At 34.8% G+C, this 15,914-nt stretch overlaps 1 protein-coding gene across 1 annotated transcript; it reads right to left on the reverse strand.

Moving 5' to 3' along the window:
• Nucleotides 1–11,023: 11,023 nt before the first annotated feature.
• Nucleotides 11,024–12,859, reverse strand: LOC128546361 (toll-like receptor 4). The gene has a single exon (XM_053516801.1). The coding sequence runs from the start codon at nucleotides 12,857–12,859 to the stop codon at nucleotides 11,024–11,026; it is 1,836 nt and encodes a 611-aa protein (XP_053372776.1).
• Between the last annotated feature and the right edge of the window lie 3,055 nt (nucleotides 12,860–15,914).

Here is a 15,914-nt window from a genome sequence, read left to right on the forward strand (position 1 = left end):
CCATGAACAATATTACAGAATTGGTCATTCATTTATAGCATCTATATCAGAATGTTGATGTACGTTTCCATAGTAACACTGTTGATTGTATAAAATACAGAAAGGCATATGTAAGAACAGAAGCAAATATAAATCAGTTTTGCCTTAAAAAATCCTGACAAAAAAAGGGGAAAATACATACATTTAATATTCCATATTTGAAAAACACATCCACCCGTGGTCTGTTTCTTTGATCTTGAACTTTGTCGCTTGAACACAACCTACATAGCAAGAAAACAGAAAACATAATGTTGCTCTGCCTAAATATCTCTTCTTTTTGTTTTGTTTTGGGTTTAACGCCATTTTTCAACAGTATTTCAGTTAACCTAACCAGTGTTCCTGGATTCTGACCAGTGTTCCTGGATTCTGACCATTGCAAACCTGTTCTCCGCAAATAACTGCCAACTTGCCTACATGAATGGGTTGAGGACGAATGAATTTAGACACAATTTCTTTCATCAAAATTTGAAATCGTCACGAAGAACATACGCCCCCGTCACGACCCCGCGATCCGTAAACCTACGCTCTCCCTATCAAGCTAAACGCGCTGGCTTATCTCATTTTGTATTTAAACTATTCTAAATTCCATGGCAACGCCTCGACAACCAAAATCAATACTAAAAATCAAATAAAGGTCAAATATTAATTTAGCTGAACGTCGGTCATTCATCTTAAATCATTATCTAGATTTTCGTTTTCATAGTAACCTTACTAAGGGTCTGAAATACAGAAAGGGATTTGTAAGAACAGAAACAAATATTTATCATAGTGTTGCCTTTAGAAATTTCAAACACAGAAAGTAAGACAACATACGCACCTTTTTACGCTACAGTAGAAATCTGAAACCACGTGGACCAATCTATGACCTTATACACACCACTTTATCTCTGCCACAAAGACACAACCTAAAAAGCAACAAGACTTTGTTAAACATAAATGTCTCACTTGCAATTAAAACTATCAAAGTTATTTTAAAACACTTGTTTTCATGGGAACAACACTTATACAAAAGGCTTGACAATCAGTAGAAAGACTCACAACCAAACTTACAAAAAAAGATTCAGGACTGACCGTTTTCACTTCCAGGATAAGAAAACCCTCGAGATTTGACCAAATTTTTTTTGTTATTTGTCAAAATACGCTGTAAAGGCTTCATTCAGTAAGTAATAAGGAAGTTTCAAATAAACATTTTCTTCGAATTTTGTACAATGCATTTTGATGATAGACAGGGGTGGGGCAGGAAGCTATACCATGCGTCCCCAAAAACACTTTTTTCATGGGTGCAAGATTGTTTGCGCGATCAACAATGTTCCCATTAAAAAAACACATTTGCACAAAGCATAATTTAGCTGTTTCCATAGTTATCGTTCATTTCTGAAAATAGGAACATGTACACACGAAAATTCCATCATATCTACGTCAGTTTGAGCATAATCATGGTCTCTCTCCCAATGCTTTTCACTCCGAGTTTATCAATTAAAACTATGAAAATTCTGATGTATTATTCTTTTTTATCAATCCGCAGAACTGAGAAAGCAGTGGCATAAGCTATTTCTCTAGAAATAGTTTCCATTGTTTACACTACAGTCAATTTTTATCACAGGTAAAAAAACATGTGGTAAACACAAAATGAATAACTAATAAATATAACGGAAGAAAAGAGAAAAAGAAGAACGACAGAAAACAGAAAGAAAATAGAGAAAAAATTAGAGGAACAAAAAAATGTACATACCATTTTAGACGTGTCACTTTGAATATCCACGCTAGCGCCAACAATAACAATATGTGGTCATAAAAATCACGTGCTAAGTGAACTGAACATAGGCATTGCCCCGGGAAAAACGTGTTGATTGATTGACAAAGGATGAGTGAATTGTGTAAGACTGTGTCAAACATGTTTTGTACGAGTTCATCAGGCTTACCGGGTCGTTGCACCGCACCGCTGACCTGTGTAACAAATTATGCCTTCCTCATTTACCAAGTTGATTTTTCTCACGTTACATCATTTATGGAGAAAGTTAATACAAATGCCGATTAAACTTGATGATGATATACTATGGCCAGTGACTGTCCATCAATCACAGTTGCTGTACCTCATATGACAATAACTTTAACTGTGCCGGCAGTGACTGGCCTCCATAGCAAAACGCAGCCGAAGTTCACATGTACAATATATGTACCACAGGGACCGGATGAAATTTATACCCTATATCATATAATAACAATATGATATTTGTGCAAAAGATCTGGGTTGAAAAACATCTGGTCAACTTCTCTCTTCTATTGTTTCTATCACATGGACCGGCTGGACGTTAAAAGACACATTAAGCCGGATTCTTTTCAAACAAGATTTTCAACTCCGGGATGACACCTCATCGCCCATATCTGACAGGGGTAATATAAGATCTGGCCGTAGCTGAGGTTTCGAAACTTAAAAAAGTGAAAAATGTTCGGGGCGCGCATCGGTACACACGCGCTTACATCATCTTCCGCCACTTCTTCCACGTTGTTGATTTATATGCATTTAGTAAACATGGGACGTAACCTTTTAAGACTGATGTCAGTGAAAAAAAAATATGTGCACGTTCGGTTTACGGAAGACTTGAAGAAGTTTAAAAGCGTACTTGCGACTTTTCATAGCATACATAACGCATTGAATAACGTAGGTACGGCTTTTTAAAGCATACATGCGCCTTAAATATATACGCGCGACTCTTTCCTTTTACGCCTGACGTAAAAACCTTGCTACGATTCTCATCACTCACATATAATAAAAAGTACCAGTATACTGAGATTTTCAAGTTTTCTTTCTGTTTCTTGTCCATAGGACGCCTCCATAGTCTAAACTGTGTGTTTAAACAAACATACGGAAACGTCAATTTTGATATTTGTATAAAATAATTCGATTGTTAAACGGTTCAATTTAAACACTTAGTTGTAAGACTAACAGGAAAACAAGATGTGTTTTTGGAATAATCGGGGTTATATTTCTTGTATCTGTCTCCTGTAGTACAGCACGTGAGTAACTTTGATCTCCCTTCCCCAAAATTAAGCAATCTCCAAGCAGAGTTGTTTCAACTCCGGGATGACACCTCTGCCAATACAGGTAATATCAAGATCTGGCCGTAGGAGATTCGAAACTAAAGTGAAATTTTCGGGCTTGAATGGAACATTGATTTTAATTTTCGCCAATCTAAGCTTGCTGAATAGTCTGTAAACGAGTGATCTTTTAGAATTCATGACAAAAAAGTGATATTTTGAAGATTAAATATGGACTATTTTCACCTCTTTACACATTATCTCTAAATATGTAAAACAAATTGGTTTTATTTGTCCCTACCTGTACATAAGCTACTTATAAACGGGGAATTTTTACGACCTTTCAGCTTATTGACCTCGATTTGCATTAAAGACAAACGAAACTAATCTGTCTGTTTTTTTACGGTTCGAGAACATTTTGATCACGGTCATTGACATTCATCACGCATTTGATACTGTTCATAAGCTATACAGAGGTGAATCTAATGTCGTGTCAAGAATGTGAAATTAAGTCACTGCTTGATACACCTAATTTATGTCAGTGTTTTATGTGATGCAATTTATCGACAAGCCATCCTTGGTGATTTATTAATGACGTCATAAATACATGTTCGCAGGTTTCATGTAAATTCAAATTATGATTTTACAGCCATTAAGTTTGATATTTATTAAAACTATTGACCGTGAGTCAAAGAGTATGTTAAAAACTTGTGATGGTAGTACAATCTCATAAAAAAATTATGAGAGTAATTTTTCTTGAAAACATTGTTCCTCTGTTTGTGAAACGTAAAAATTTGTAAAAAAAAAAAAAAAAAAAAAAAAAAAAGGAAAAAAATGTCTCAATACTTCAAATGATGTTTTTACAAGAATTGTGTTGCTTCTATGCTAACACAGATAATTTGAAAGTCTCCTTTAAGGACTTGTACAAAAGTGTTTAGCTGGAAATGACTATTATCTTAGATTAAAAATTATTAATTATATGTAGAACAGTTTGACAGATTCAGGTGAGAAAGTCCAGGTAGTTTGTTTGATCCGTTGAGCGCTGGTATTAATTTATTCATATCGAATCTGACAGTATCGCTCATGTTTAAAGTTTCCACCTCATATAGTCCAATGAATATAGCAGTGTAGCATAATATATATGTAACCTTAATTCTTGCAACCTGTTCAGTCCTTTAAAACAGCCATCTTGTAAACCTAAATATCCGACACAAATTAAGACAGCTCGCAGTTCTAAAAGTTTTACCTTATCCCAACCACTAGATATGAAAGTAGTATTGTTTAATGTAATATTATTAATAGTTCCATTTTCAGGTGCACGTTTTCAATTCCTTTAGGGATAGATTCTGGTATAAAATTGCAAATATATGTAACGCCTCTTTCTTTCTCCATGTGGGTTTCAAAGAGCTAAATTCCACCATTCTAAAACTGTACACCATAAGGGATTGAATTGAAAATGTGTTTGAAAACATCTTGAACATTTTCCTTTTCCTTCAACTAATTCATATGGCCGTGAATTTTTTTCATTTAAAACTTGTCCTTTAAAGCAGTTTCGTACATTTCCTTAATTAACTGCCTAATAAAATATGCAGTACATCATGTTTCTCTGGTAAGTCCGATGGCTCGAATGAATTTCCACGGGCACTGCAAGTTCGAGTAAACAAAGTTGATCTGTAGTATTTTCCGTTGAATGATGATCAAATTACATATAAACACACATTGCTACTAGCCACTAGACTGATAATTAAGAATTTATCACAAAAGTTCAACTTTTGTAATTTTTCTCTTATTTTATGTGATAGGGACAAATGCAAGTCTATTTATGAGGTTTTCGCAGTGAACTGGTTGTGATATTATCATCATTAGTATGATATTGGACATAGGATATAGACTTTCTACAGTCACAATTTTATAAAAAAATATCATAGTCTAGGAGCTAGTCTACTACATCTACATAATTGAGCCGCGCCATGAGAAAACCAACATAGTGGGTTTGCAACCAGCATGGATCCAGACCAGCCTGCGCATCCGCGCAGTCTGGTCAGAATCCATGCTGTTCGCTAATGGTTTCTCTACTTGCTGTGGGCATTGAAAGCGAACAGCATGGATCCTGACCAGACTGCGCGGATGCGCAGGCTGGTCTGGATCCATGCTGATCGCAAACCCACTATGTTGGTTTTCTCATGGCGAGGCTCATATCATTTTCAAAACAGCAACGTCTTCATTGAAGATACGTGTTTTTTCCTTCCAAATCATGTAAACTACGGGAGCAGTCTTTACAATTATTAGAATAGTGTATATCGTAAATATACTTTATTCTTTTTATAATAATTTTAACGGAAGAATAAAAAAATATTAGAAATAATTATGTCCTTTTGAATATCTTGATAAATAGATAAATGGACCTGAAACACTGTTAAAATCATGCTTAAAGTGACTGAGCTTCAAATTTTGGCTAAAATGACTTGCCTTTAAAGCTGAAGTTTGGTCATATTATGAACACTAGAACATGAGCTTAAAGGAAGGAAAAATGCATTTCTTTGCCTGCATTTAATCTGGCAGTTAATTGGGAAATAAAATATGAAAATGAATATGTACTCTTTTTATCGTTTCAGATGATAGAATGCTTAATTAGAAAGTACAATGTGCATTTATAAGATATATAACAATTTTTCATGTAGAACTCATTTGTCTCAATGTTGAAATATAAACAACCACTTATTTTAAAAATAGATTTCAACATCTAAACAGAATTTAAAAGTAAATGTGCAGGTCAAATTGATTCAGATATACTGTACAGCACAATATCGCCATTATATTGACCTGTAGTCCCATAACCCTACAGGGGCCAGGAATTTTTTTATGCTTTGATGATAGCTGTAACGTTAATTGTTTCACAAGCAGGTTGGAGCCCTAGTAGATTCTATTAGGAAATATGGGCAAAAAGAACATACTGGTACGATATGTTATCACTTTGTACACGGCCGGTAGTATTAGAATTTATACCAGCTCTCAGCGGACCAAAGAATCTATTTTTAATATGTCAACATTTTCTCTGCATGCAAGACTGTTTATCACTGATGACGCAAATCCTGCAATTCAAAAACGTGTTTTCATTGTAACTTATTTTACGTCTGTTCAGTACAATAAATCAACCACTAACCTTTCTTGTTATCAATGGATTAAACATTATTCAGCCTCTAAAAAGTAAACTAGTAAACTATTAACCTCCTTCTGATTTGAGTCCTTTTATTCTTTTTTACTGAATATTTTAACCAATTTATTCTGTTGCGAGATCAGAAGGATCAAGAGCCAATAATTTTAACTATTGACTAGCAAGCCTTTCAGTATTTTATAACATGACAACAAGAACTATTTACACAATTTTATTTCTAAATCTTTGGGTTTTTTTAGCCTTGTAAACATGTTTTCAAAATAGACCCGTCATATAGCACAAACTATGGACCGGCAATTTATGCAAGGAGTAAAGTAATAGTATTACATATTTTCAATACAAATATCAAGTGGCTTTAACTTATTGGAATAATGTAAGTTAAAATGTACATGTATACCAGTCCACGCCTTTATGCCTAACTTGATAGATGTGTATAAACCGGTCGGAAACCTAAGATCACAAGACACGCTGTCACTGGATATGTCAAAAACTAAAACCATGGTGTATGTCAAGCGCAGCTTTTCGTTCACTGCTCTAAAGCTATGGAACTCCCTTCCCGTCAAGCTCACACGCTAGCTGCTTCCAAAGGCCTGCTTAAAGCCCACTTCTTTGTATAACATTTCGTAAACTGACCGATACATTTTTTTCTACACAATAAAACAGCGTAAAACAGTATTATCCTAGGGTCACTTAAATACTTTTAAATATGTATGTATTTGTCTTGTTTTATCTATATGTTTCACATTCATGATTTTTATTAATGTGGAATGCATTTTTGTTTGTGTTGAATGCGTATTTGTTTGAATTGTTTGCAATTTATTCTGTTAAGCACTTTTGACCGTGTACATGTCCATGAAAGGAGTGCTATATATTTCCTTAATGTTTGATTCCCGTACTGCCATTGTTTTCTCGTATTGGCCCAGATTTTATATAATGGCCCCGATCTTCTAATATTGGTTCAAATGAGTTTCGTATTGCGTATATCTGTTTCATATGATTTGCAAATGTATGCAATATTGATACCAACTGCACACATGTAGGCATACAGACACTAAATTGAAAATGGCGCGAAAAAATGATAGTCACATAATAGCGGATTCAAATACTCCTCGGTTTTATTTATGCTCTGTAGAGCTATTTTCCTTATTTTCTTTGCATGTTTGTGCTGAAATGACATGACAGATCTATGCTTGACATGAAGGTAGCATTTGACATATTAACGACAGAATTTGTCGTGGGAATTTCGATCATACACCACCACTACATTTTGGGGTCTCATTTTTTAGCTGATTTTGCAGTTTGTGTGTTTAACTGAAAATACTTTTGTTGCATCGAACATGACCCCCAATTTTCTTTCATTTTTATTCAGCAGTGCCAATATTCTTAAAAAACAATGTAAGTTACAGACATCTAAAATAGGTCTTGATGTGTGCTGCGGCCATTGGAAATATGTCAATTTTATATAGAATAAAGAACAGCTATTTAGTGTGTTGTAACCTATAGTTAAATAATGAACGTTCATATTATTACCGAGTCTGCAATAAGGATTATGTTATTAAATTTTATATTTTATATTTAATCATGTATGATCGCTCCCAAATTATCTCTTCAAAATTTGACCTGGCATTGGAATGAAGGTCTACTGACGCTATTAAAACTCTTTAAAAGCGACTAAACAATGACCCAACTTGTCAAAACAAAAGTCAGAAGTCAAGAACAAAGAAGTGAAATGTGAAACGTTTCGTAAAACGAGAGCAAGGAAGTTTTAGATAAGGAAGTTGAAAGTTAGACAACTAAGTTACAAACCCCGTGCAGGTTTTCAATGGTGATGACAGGGTTGCAAAATAAAAATAAAAATGAAAAAGAAAGAAAGAAGAAAGAAAGAAAAGAAAGTGAAAAAGTGGAAAAGCTTTTGAAAGTTTATAAATGCACAATACAAGCAGTTATAAGGATGAAAATAAGAAACCTTAGTTTTTGAAAAGCGTTTACCCCCTTCTTTATATCTATGGCGACTTTCCAGGTGGAGGAAGACCCCACGTGACCCTCCGTGCATTGTCCCAGGCACGTGGGACGGAGTGGGAAGGGCGGATAGGTGGATGATAAACATCACACCGAAACAATTGTAGGTAATATCGCAACATTGCAGCTTTTCATGATGGAGGAAGACCCCAAGTGCCGCTTCGGGTATAATTTCAGACACCCAGGCATGGACGGGCACTTGGATAGAAACACCGACCTTCCATGGGCAGGCAAGCTGGATGGCTTCTTCACATGAAGAAGTATACACTCGAAGCGAGGTTTCGAACTTTAGTCGTGGAGAGGCTACGGATTCATGTCGGATTTAACAGTTTTTTTTTACAGAATTGTCGGAATAACTTCTCTTACATAATTCAAATGGTCAGGTCAATACTTGCAAAAGAAAGTGTCACTATGAAGTAAACTTGTTCATGTCGTATGGACTTAATTGTACGATGCCTGGTTAAGATCTTACCGGCCTTTGGAGTTTTACAAAATGCAAAATAGTACTAAAAAAGGCTTGTCCTGATAACTGCTATTTATGAGGCGAGACATGTGTAATATTATGTGAACTTGTGCATATTGTCAGGATATACGCGAGTTAAGATTTATGGCCTTTTACAATTTAATGAAATCATGCATTCTATTATACGGATAGCTCATTTACTAAATTTAGTTTTCGATAGACATAACCATTGTCACATATCATTGTCACATATTGTTAGGGTATGATTTTTCTACAGTTTAGTGGCGTATTACACAGAAAAAAAAAACTGCTATTCTACCCAATACATGCACCGATCCCATATAAACGAACCCTTCACAGTAGACGCACATCTCATCTCCATGCACAGTGACACAAGCCTTCATTTGTGTATGCGTTAAGAGCTCGTTCTGAATTCAAAATGGCCGACGCGTGCACCATGGAAATGCTTTTTTTCTGCTGTGCGCCGGTTATACTCTGAGAGCATTTTATCATTTGACTTAACAATGTTTAATTTATTGGAGAACTGCGTACATTGGTAAAGTTGGACTGCAGTTCGCTCGCAGTTCGCGATTCGAATTATGAACTGCATACAGAGTCATGCTCATATTCAATACAGAACTCTATTCGTTATTTGATTTTTTTTCGGATATATTATCAGATAATACGGTGTCTTTGCCACTGTATTAGCAGAGGAAGGAGAAAGATTACCTTCCAAACACGATTTTAGCGAAGGATTTGTATTTGTTTTTGTTCATTTTGGATAGGTTATCAATTAATATTATTTCTACATCTTTACTATAGAGGAAGGTGAAATGTTTCCTTCCAGACACTATTTCAGTGAAGTGTGGGTTCGCGGTCTGTTAACTGTATAACCAAGCCTTAGTTCTCTTTTATGTTGGTATGAGTTGTGTTTAAATCGACTATTATATTGACAATGAATTTGTTTATCCGGGTTCCTAAATGGTGATAGGCTTCTTCAGCTTCTCTGACATACACAAATAAGCCAGCTGCATGATCTAGGTGCAACCGTGAAACTAGTTACACACTTTACACAAGTACTGTGAAATCAATTTTATTCGCGTAGGACGAATTTTCGCGTATTTCGCGCTAGGACCGATGCGCGAATTTAAGACCGCGCTATTATGATTTTTTAATTATATTTTTCATTACAAAAAATTGAAAATGCGCGAATTAATTTTTTCATATTGATTTGGATTAGTATTATATAAACGACGTTCAACTGTGATAAAAAGGAGAATATTTCCGTTTCAGTTATGATCGGTTGACTCTTTGCAATACGTATATACATTAGAACTTTTTTATTGTTAGTTTAGCTGCAGTATGTTAATAATTTGAATTTTTTTTTCTAACTAAACAATTAGATTTAACATGTCCCCTCCCATGGCGGTACGTACCAGGTGTGATATTGTATTTATGTAGCATACAAGGTCATTCCCTTATTCAATATGTGCAGAACGTAAGTTCTTTCTGAATAGGTTGTTAAATTATCAAGTGTTTTTGCATCTTAGTTGAGAAAGGTGAAACATTTTCTTCCAGACACGTTCCAGCGAAGGGTTTCTGGGTAGGGTACTGCAGGTATCTAATAAGCGTTTTAATTTCAAAATATTAAAACTGAAGCAGTTTGTTCCAGCCGAGAATCATTACCTGAGGGCAATATTTATTTTATCTTCCAAGTGTTTTTTTTAGACTTAAATCCTTCACAGAAAAAGTCTAAAATCAGCAAAAGTTTAAGTTAAACAAGCGAACCTCGAAATCAGTTGATCATATACAATAAAAACATATTTCCCAATGTATTGAATAATTTAAAAACTAAAAGGTAAACCTTTACATCTTATATATCAAATAAAACTTATTTGGGCATAAAAGCGGTATCTGATTACATCTAAAAAGTAAAAAGTGAATAGGCAATACAGATGTACACAATTTATTTAGATGTTTAATAGTGTATTAAAATATATATTATATATTCATGTTGTCTATGCGACGAAAACTTATAATCATACGACCGGCTTAGGAGATACACAATTGATTAATATAAGTGTTTTTATATTGACCTCACTCGTGACGAAATATTCATCAAAACAAAACAGGAAGTATATACGCGTGATTAAATATTCATCAAAACAAAACAGGAAGTATATAAATTTCCTGTTTTGTTTTTTATGACTATTTCATCACGAGTGAGGTCAGTATCAATACACTTTATATAGAATAATTAGACAAACATTATAATAACAATGCAAGACTTATTTTTGTATCAAGTCCAAAATAGAGGTACAAACATTGTTCCATGTTGTTTTCATTTTGTATTCACCATTTTCTACTGTCCAAAGTACTCTGACATTTCTTTGGTATAATTCTTTCATTGTAGGTATCATATCTTCCCGGTCAATATGTTCAATAAACATGAGAATAATTGGTTTTTTCTTGACGTAAGCCTGGTCAAGTTCATTCTGGCAGTACGAACTTCGACAGAAATTACCGGAGGCAACAACAACCATAACAGACGTTGTGTCCAGTCCCCTGTATGCTTCATTGTGTACATAGAAACCAGGGCGGAAGTGCCGATCACCGGTACAGACTAATTCTCTATCAATACCCGTCATCAACTGAAGGTTTTCGTTTAGCGGATTTAGAATATATGTATTTACAAAGTCTTCATCGTCGTTACTAAATGAAAGAAATACCACAAATTCGTAACTTCCTTCACCTTTTCTCAACAAATCAATAATACTTGCCCTCTTTTGTACTTTGCTTTTATGTTTCCTTTGTAGGTAAAATATTAAGAATGCCACGGCTAACATAAGAACGATAACTCCAGCAGAAACAGTTGTACTGATGATGATAGTTTTTCTTTCACATATCTCATCAATCTCATCTAGTGTCTCCTCAGTGAATTTTTCTACCAATCCTTTCTCATTGGAACATTTAAGTGTCTGTGAAGATACGTCGACAAGATTTGCTGATATTAGCCAAGACAGAAATCGTTTTGTTTCACATTTGGAACAGGAAAAAGGATTGGACTTCAATATAACGGTGACACGGGGTTCTCCTGTGGACTTTCCGTCTAGAATACCATTTAAAATATCAGTTGAGATTTGATCTAAAGTATGAATTTGATTCCCTTGCAAGTTTACAATTCTAAGCTTCTTCAGTCCTGTCAAGATAAAATGCACTTGTTCCAGTTTGTTGTTCGACAAATTAACCACTTCAGTTTCTTTGTTGTTCTCGAACATTTTCATAGGAATCATTGTAAGTTCATTTTTAGACAAGTTTATGTTTCTCAAATACTTCAGCCGTGAAAACAATTTTTCAAACAAAAGTGGGCTCTCTTGTGTCATTTTCTCCAACTGATTTGTGGATAAGTCTATTTTGTGGAGATTCGGCAAACATGATAAAAACTCTGGGTGTATAAACTGTAACCCGTTCTCAGATATATCAAGTGCTTCAAACGAAGAAAAAGAAAACTGTCCACATGTTAGTTTACAATCTAGTCGCCTTAAATTATTTTTTCGAAAGATTAATTCCTTTGTTAAATATTTAGGACTTTGATCAAGTGTAACACTGCAGTTTATAATCCAAATGGTTGCTAAATGTGAGACAAATCTACTGATATTCAGAGTGTCTGGCGAAAGCCACAATTCAGAGTTGTTAACTCGGAATTCGGAGAAATTGAAACTGGCATTTGATATTGTAAGTTTTCCTGCGAAAGGTAGAGGAAAGACCTTCTTTGGAAGAGCAGCAAAGCTTAAATCAACAGTCTTGACATATTTCAAGTCATCTTGTATTAAGTATTTAGAGTAGAAATCAGCAATTGTACTGTATGATACGTTAAACACTTCCAAGTACTCCAATCTTTTAAGCAGCGCTGTGACATTAAGTTCAGTAAGTTGCAAACTACTAAGATCTAAATACGATATTTTCTTGGTCTGAAGAACTTGCACGAACATGTCATCAATAAGAAATGGGCTGTTATATACAGAACAGTTTGACAGAATCAGTCGAGAAAGACTAGGTAGTTTGTTTGATCCATTGAGCGCAGGTATTAAACTTTTCCATTGGAATCTGACACTGTCGCTCATGTTCAAAGTTTCCAGCTCATCTAGTCCAATGAATGTTTTTGGAAACATTAAAATGCCGCATAATATATGTAACCTTAATTCATGCAATCTGTTCAGTCCTTTCAATCAGTTATCTTGTAAATTTAATTGTCCGGACCAAATTAAGTCAGCTCGTAGTTCTAAAAGCTTTACATTATCCCAACCACTAGATATGAAAGTAGTATTTTTTAATGTAATAGTTTTTAATAGTTCAAGTTTCAAGTGCACGTTCTCAGTTCCTTCAGGAATAGATTCTGGTATAAAATTGCAAATATACGTAACGTTTCTTTCTTTCATGCATGTTGGTTTCGATGAGCTAAATTCCGCAAGTTTAACACTGTACATCATAAGGAATAAAATTGAAAATGTGTTTGAAAACATCTTGAACATTTTCCTTTTGCTTCAACTATGATTCTTATAGCCCTAAATTATTTCCTTCAAAACTTCTCCTTTCATTCTGAGCAATTTTAACTTCATAAAATGTAGCTCCCAATGATTGGCTGAGGATAAAGCTCCTACAACTTTATGGACCTGCGCTTTTAACCACACAAAAAGTCTTACTGATCTTATTACTTTGCTTAAATATTAATTCAGTAAGAATTTGAAATAAATCCTTTAACAGAAAATGCTCTAGGAAGGAAATAATGAACTTGGGAAATTTGGGTGATTCCCTACAAGACATGCTAAAATATTTATAACTGTAATGGATCTGTTACTGAAGAAATAATATATCCCAGACAGTGCCTTTCAAGTTGTTGAATAAAATAAGCCGCGCCATGAGAAAACCAACATAGTGGCTTTGCGACCAACATGTATCCAGACCAGCCTGCGCATCCACGCAGTCTGGTCAGGATCCATGCTGTTCGCTAACGGTTTCTCTAATTGCAATAGGCTTTGAAAGCATGGATCCTGACCAGTCTGCGCGGATGCGCAGGCTGGTCTCAATACATGTTGGTCGCAAAGCCACTATGTTCTTTTTTCTCATGGCACGGCTCAAATCGTTCGTTGAAGTTCAGATGTGAAGGAATTATATCACAAAGCTGCAACCCGAGTGATATAATTGATTGTATTGTTATTATTGTTATATTAGTTTGGCAAACTTAAGTCCATTTTTTGCTTAGAAAATATTTGATGATTGTGCTGCAATCAGTAAGTTTCTCTGAAACTGCTAGACTGAATGCTTTCAAACCCAACGCAAATCTTTGACATCTTAACGTGACCTCACAGGGCAAGATACAGGTTTCAGGCTTCAAAACTATGACTTATCTTGGCGAAACTATGCTCCTTTATTTTATGTTTTTCGGTGGTTTATCGATATATAACGGTGAATTATATCCTGATAAACTCACTAGCCACTCAGTGAAAATTATCAAATCTGATACCCGGATTAACGTCAAAAAGTTTACCGAGCGTACTGAAAGCCGGAAACAATATGACGATGACGTCGTTAAAATGACGTCATCTTTGCGATGCTTCCTGATAAAATTTCCCGCAAATTTCGACATTTTATTGAAATAAACACAACAAAAGTAGAGTTTTAGACATAAAATAAACAGAAAAATTGTTGGTATCAATGTAATATCACGGTAATTTCACTCGTGAACACCAAAAGTTGTTATTTTCACTCGTGGCTGCGCCACTCGTGAAAATATCACTTTTGGTGCCCACTCGGTGAAATTATAACGTGATATTACACCGAAACCAACAATTATCCTCTATTTATCACCCTGAAATTTTAGTGGAAATTTTTGCATGTAAGGATTATTTCTCTAATTGATTTCTCTTCATAAGTCTCATCATGAGAATCATGAAATGAACATTCCGAGCCAGATTTTAAATCTTATAGACCTTAGAAAATTTTGATAGATCTTTTGAATGACGCTGGTATTAGGCGGAAAGGTCTGAGCGTGATGTCATTAGACAGCTTTTGTTGATACTAAGTTCTACTTGATAAGTTCAGATGTTATTTTAATATTAGGTTATTTAACATTGTTCTGTACAATACGGAGATATATTTGGACGAGTACCCAGCTGAGAAAACCATATTGGACGAGCCGCTAGGCGAGTTCAATATGGTTTTCTCAGCTGGGTACGAGTCCAAATATATCTCGTATTGTACAGTACAATGTTAAATAACCTTTTTATTATATATCTATTTTATCTTACTATATTAATAGTTTAAATTAAGAATATTTCACTGAATATTGTATTCTTGCCTTTTCTAGTTTTTCCCAGCTTGGTATGAGTGCAAATATATATTATACAGAACAATGTTAGACCTTAAATAATCTTTTTATTCTATATTTATTTCACTTCATAAATAATATACATAATTCATCGAATGTTGTTTTTTTCTGCGTATCGTCATTAAAAAAAGTATATGGTGCAACCTCCCTACAACAGCCATTTGGCGATTTGGGTGGTAATAATACTTGGCTGAGATATTATGCCCACAAACATTGTCAGCAAGTTTGGTGAAGATCGGATGAAAACTGTTCGACTTAAAAGAGCGGACAAGGCTAAATTCCCTGTTTTTCGAGTAATTCAAGGACTATAATCAAGGAGTGCCTGGTACAATTTGGCTGGTTATCGAAATTGGCCGAGATGTAATGCCCACAAACATTGTCAGCAAGTTTGGTGAAGATCCGACGAAAACTGAATTATAGAGCAGACATGTTTTGGATGCTGACCGCCCGTCCGCTGCCATTCATAATCTTCTCCATTTTGTTTCTTAACCGTTAAATAAAAACTGCTGAGTTAGCTATTCAGACAGTCAGGGCTGATACCAATTTCTAGGTTTCGTTCGGAACGGCTTCTTTTAGCGACTTTTCAAATATTCCAACATCTGATGATCCTTTTTACTGTATTTTTAAGTTTTTGATTATTAACGAACGTTTTAATATCTAAATCAGATATAGTGGACGCAACTTGACCCCGATGGTTGACCTTTGCATTATAATACATAATGAGGCACAACCTATTATTGAAAAGGAGTGTACGTAAAACACGAGCTGCACGAGAAAAGGGATATATAAAT

The sequence above is a fragment of the Mercenaria mercenaria genome, chromosome 10 (assembly GCF_021730395.1).
Source record: "Mercenaria mercenaria strain notata chromosome 10, MADL_Memer_1, whole genome shotgun sequence".
Lineage (NCBI taxonomy): Eukaryota > Metazoa > Mollusca > Bivalvia > Venerida > Veneridae > Mercenaria > Mercenaria mercenaria.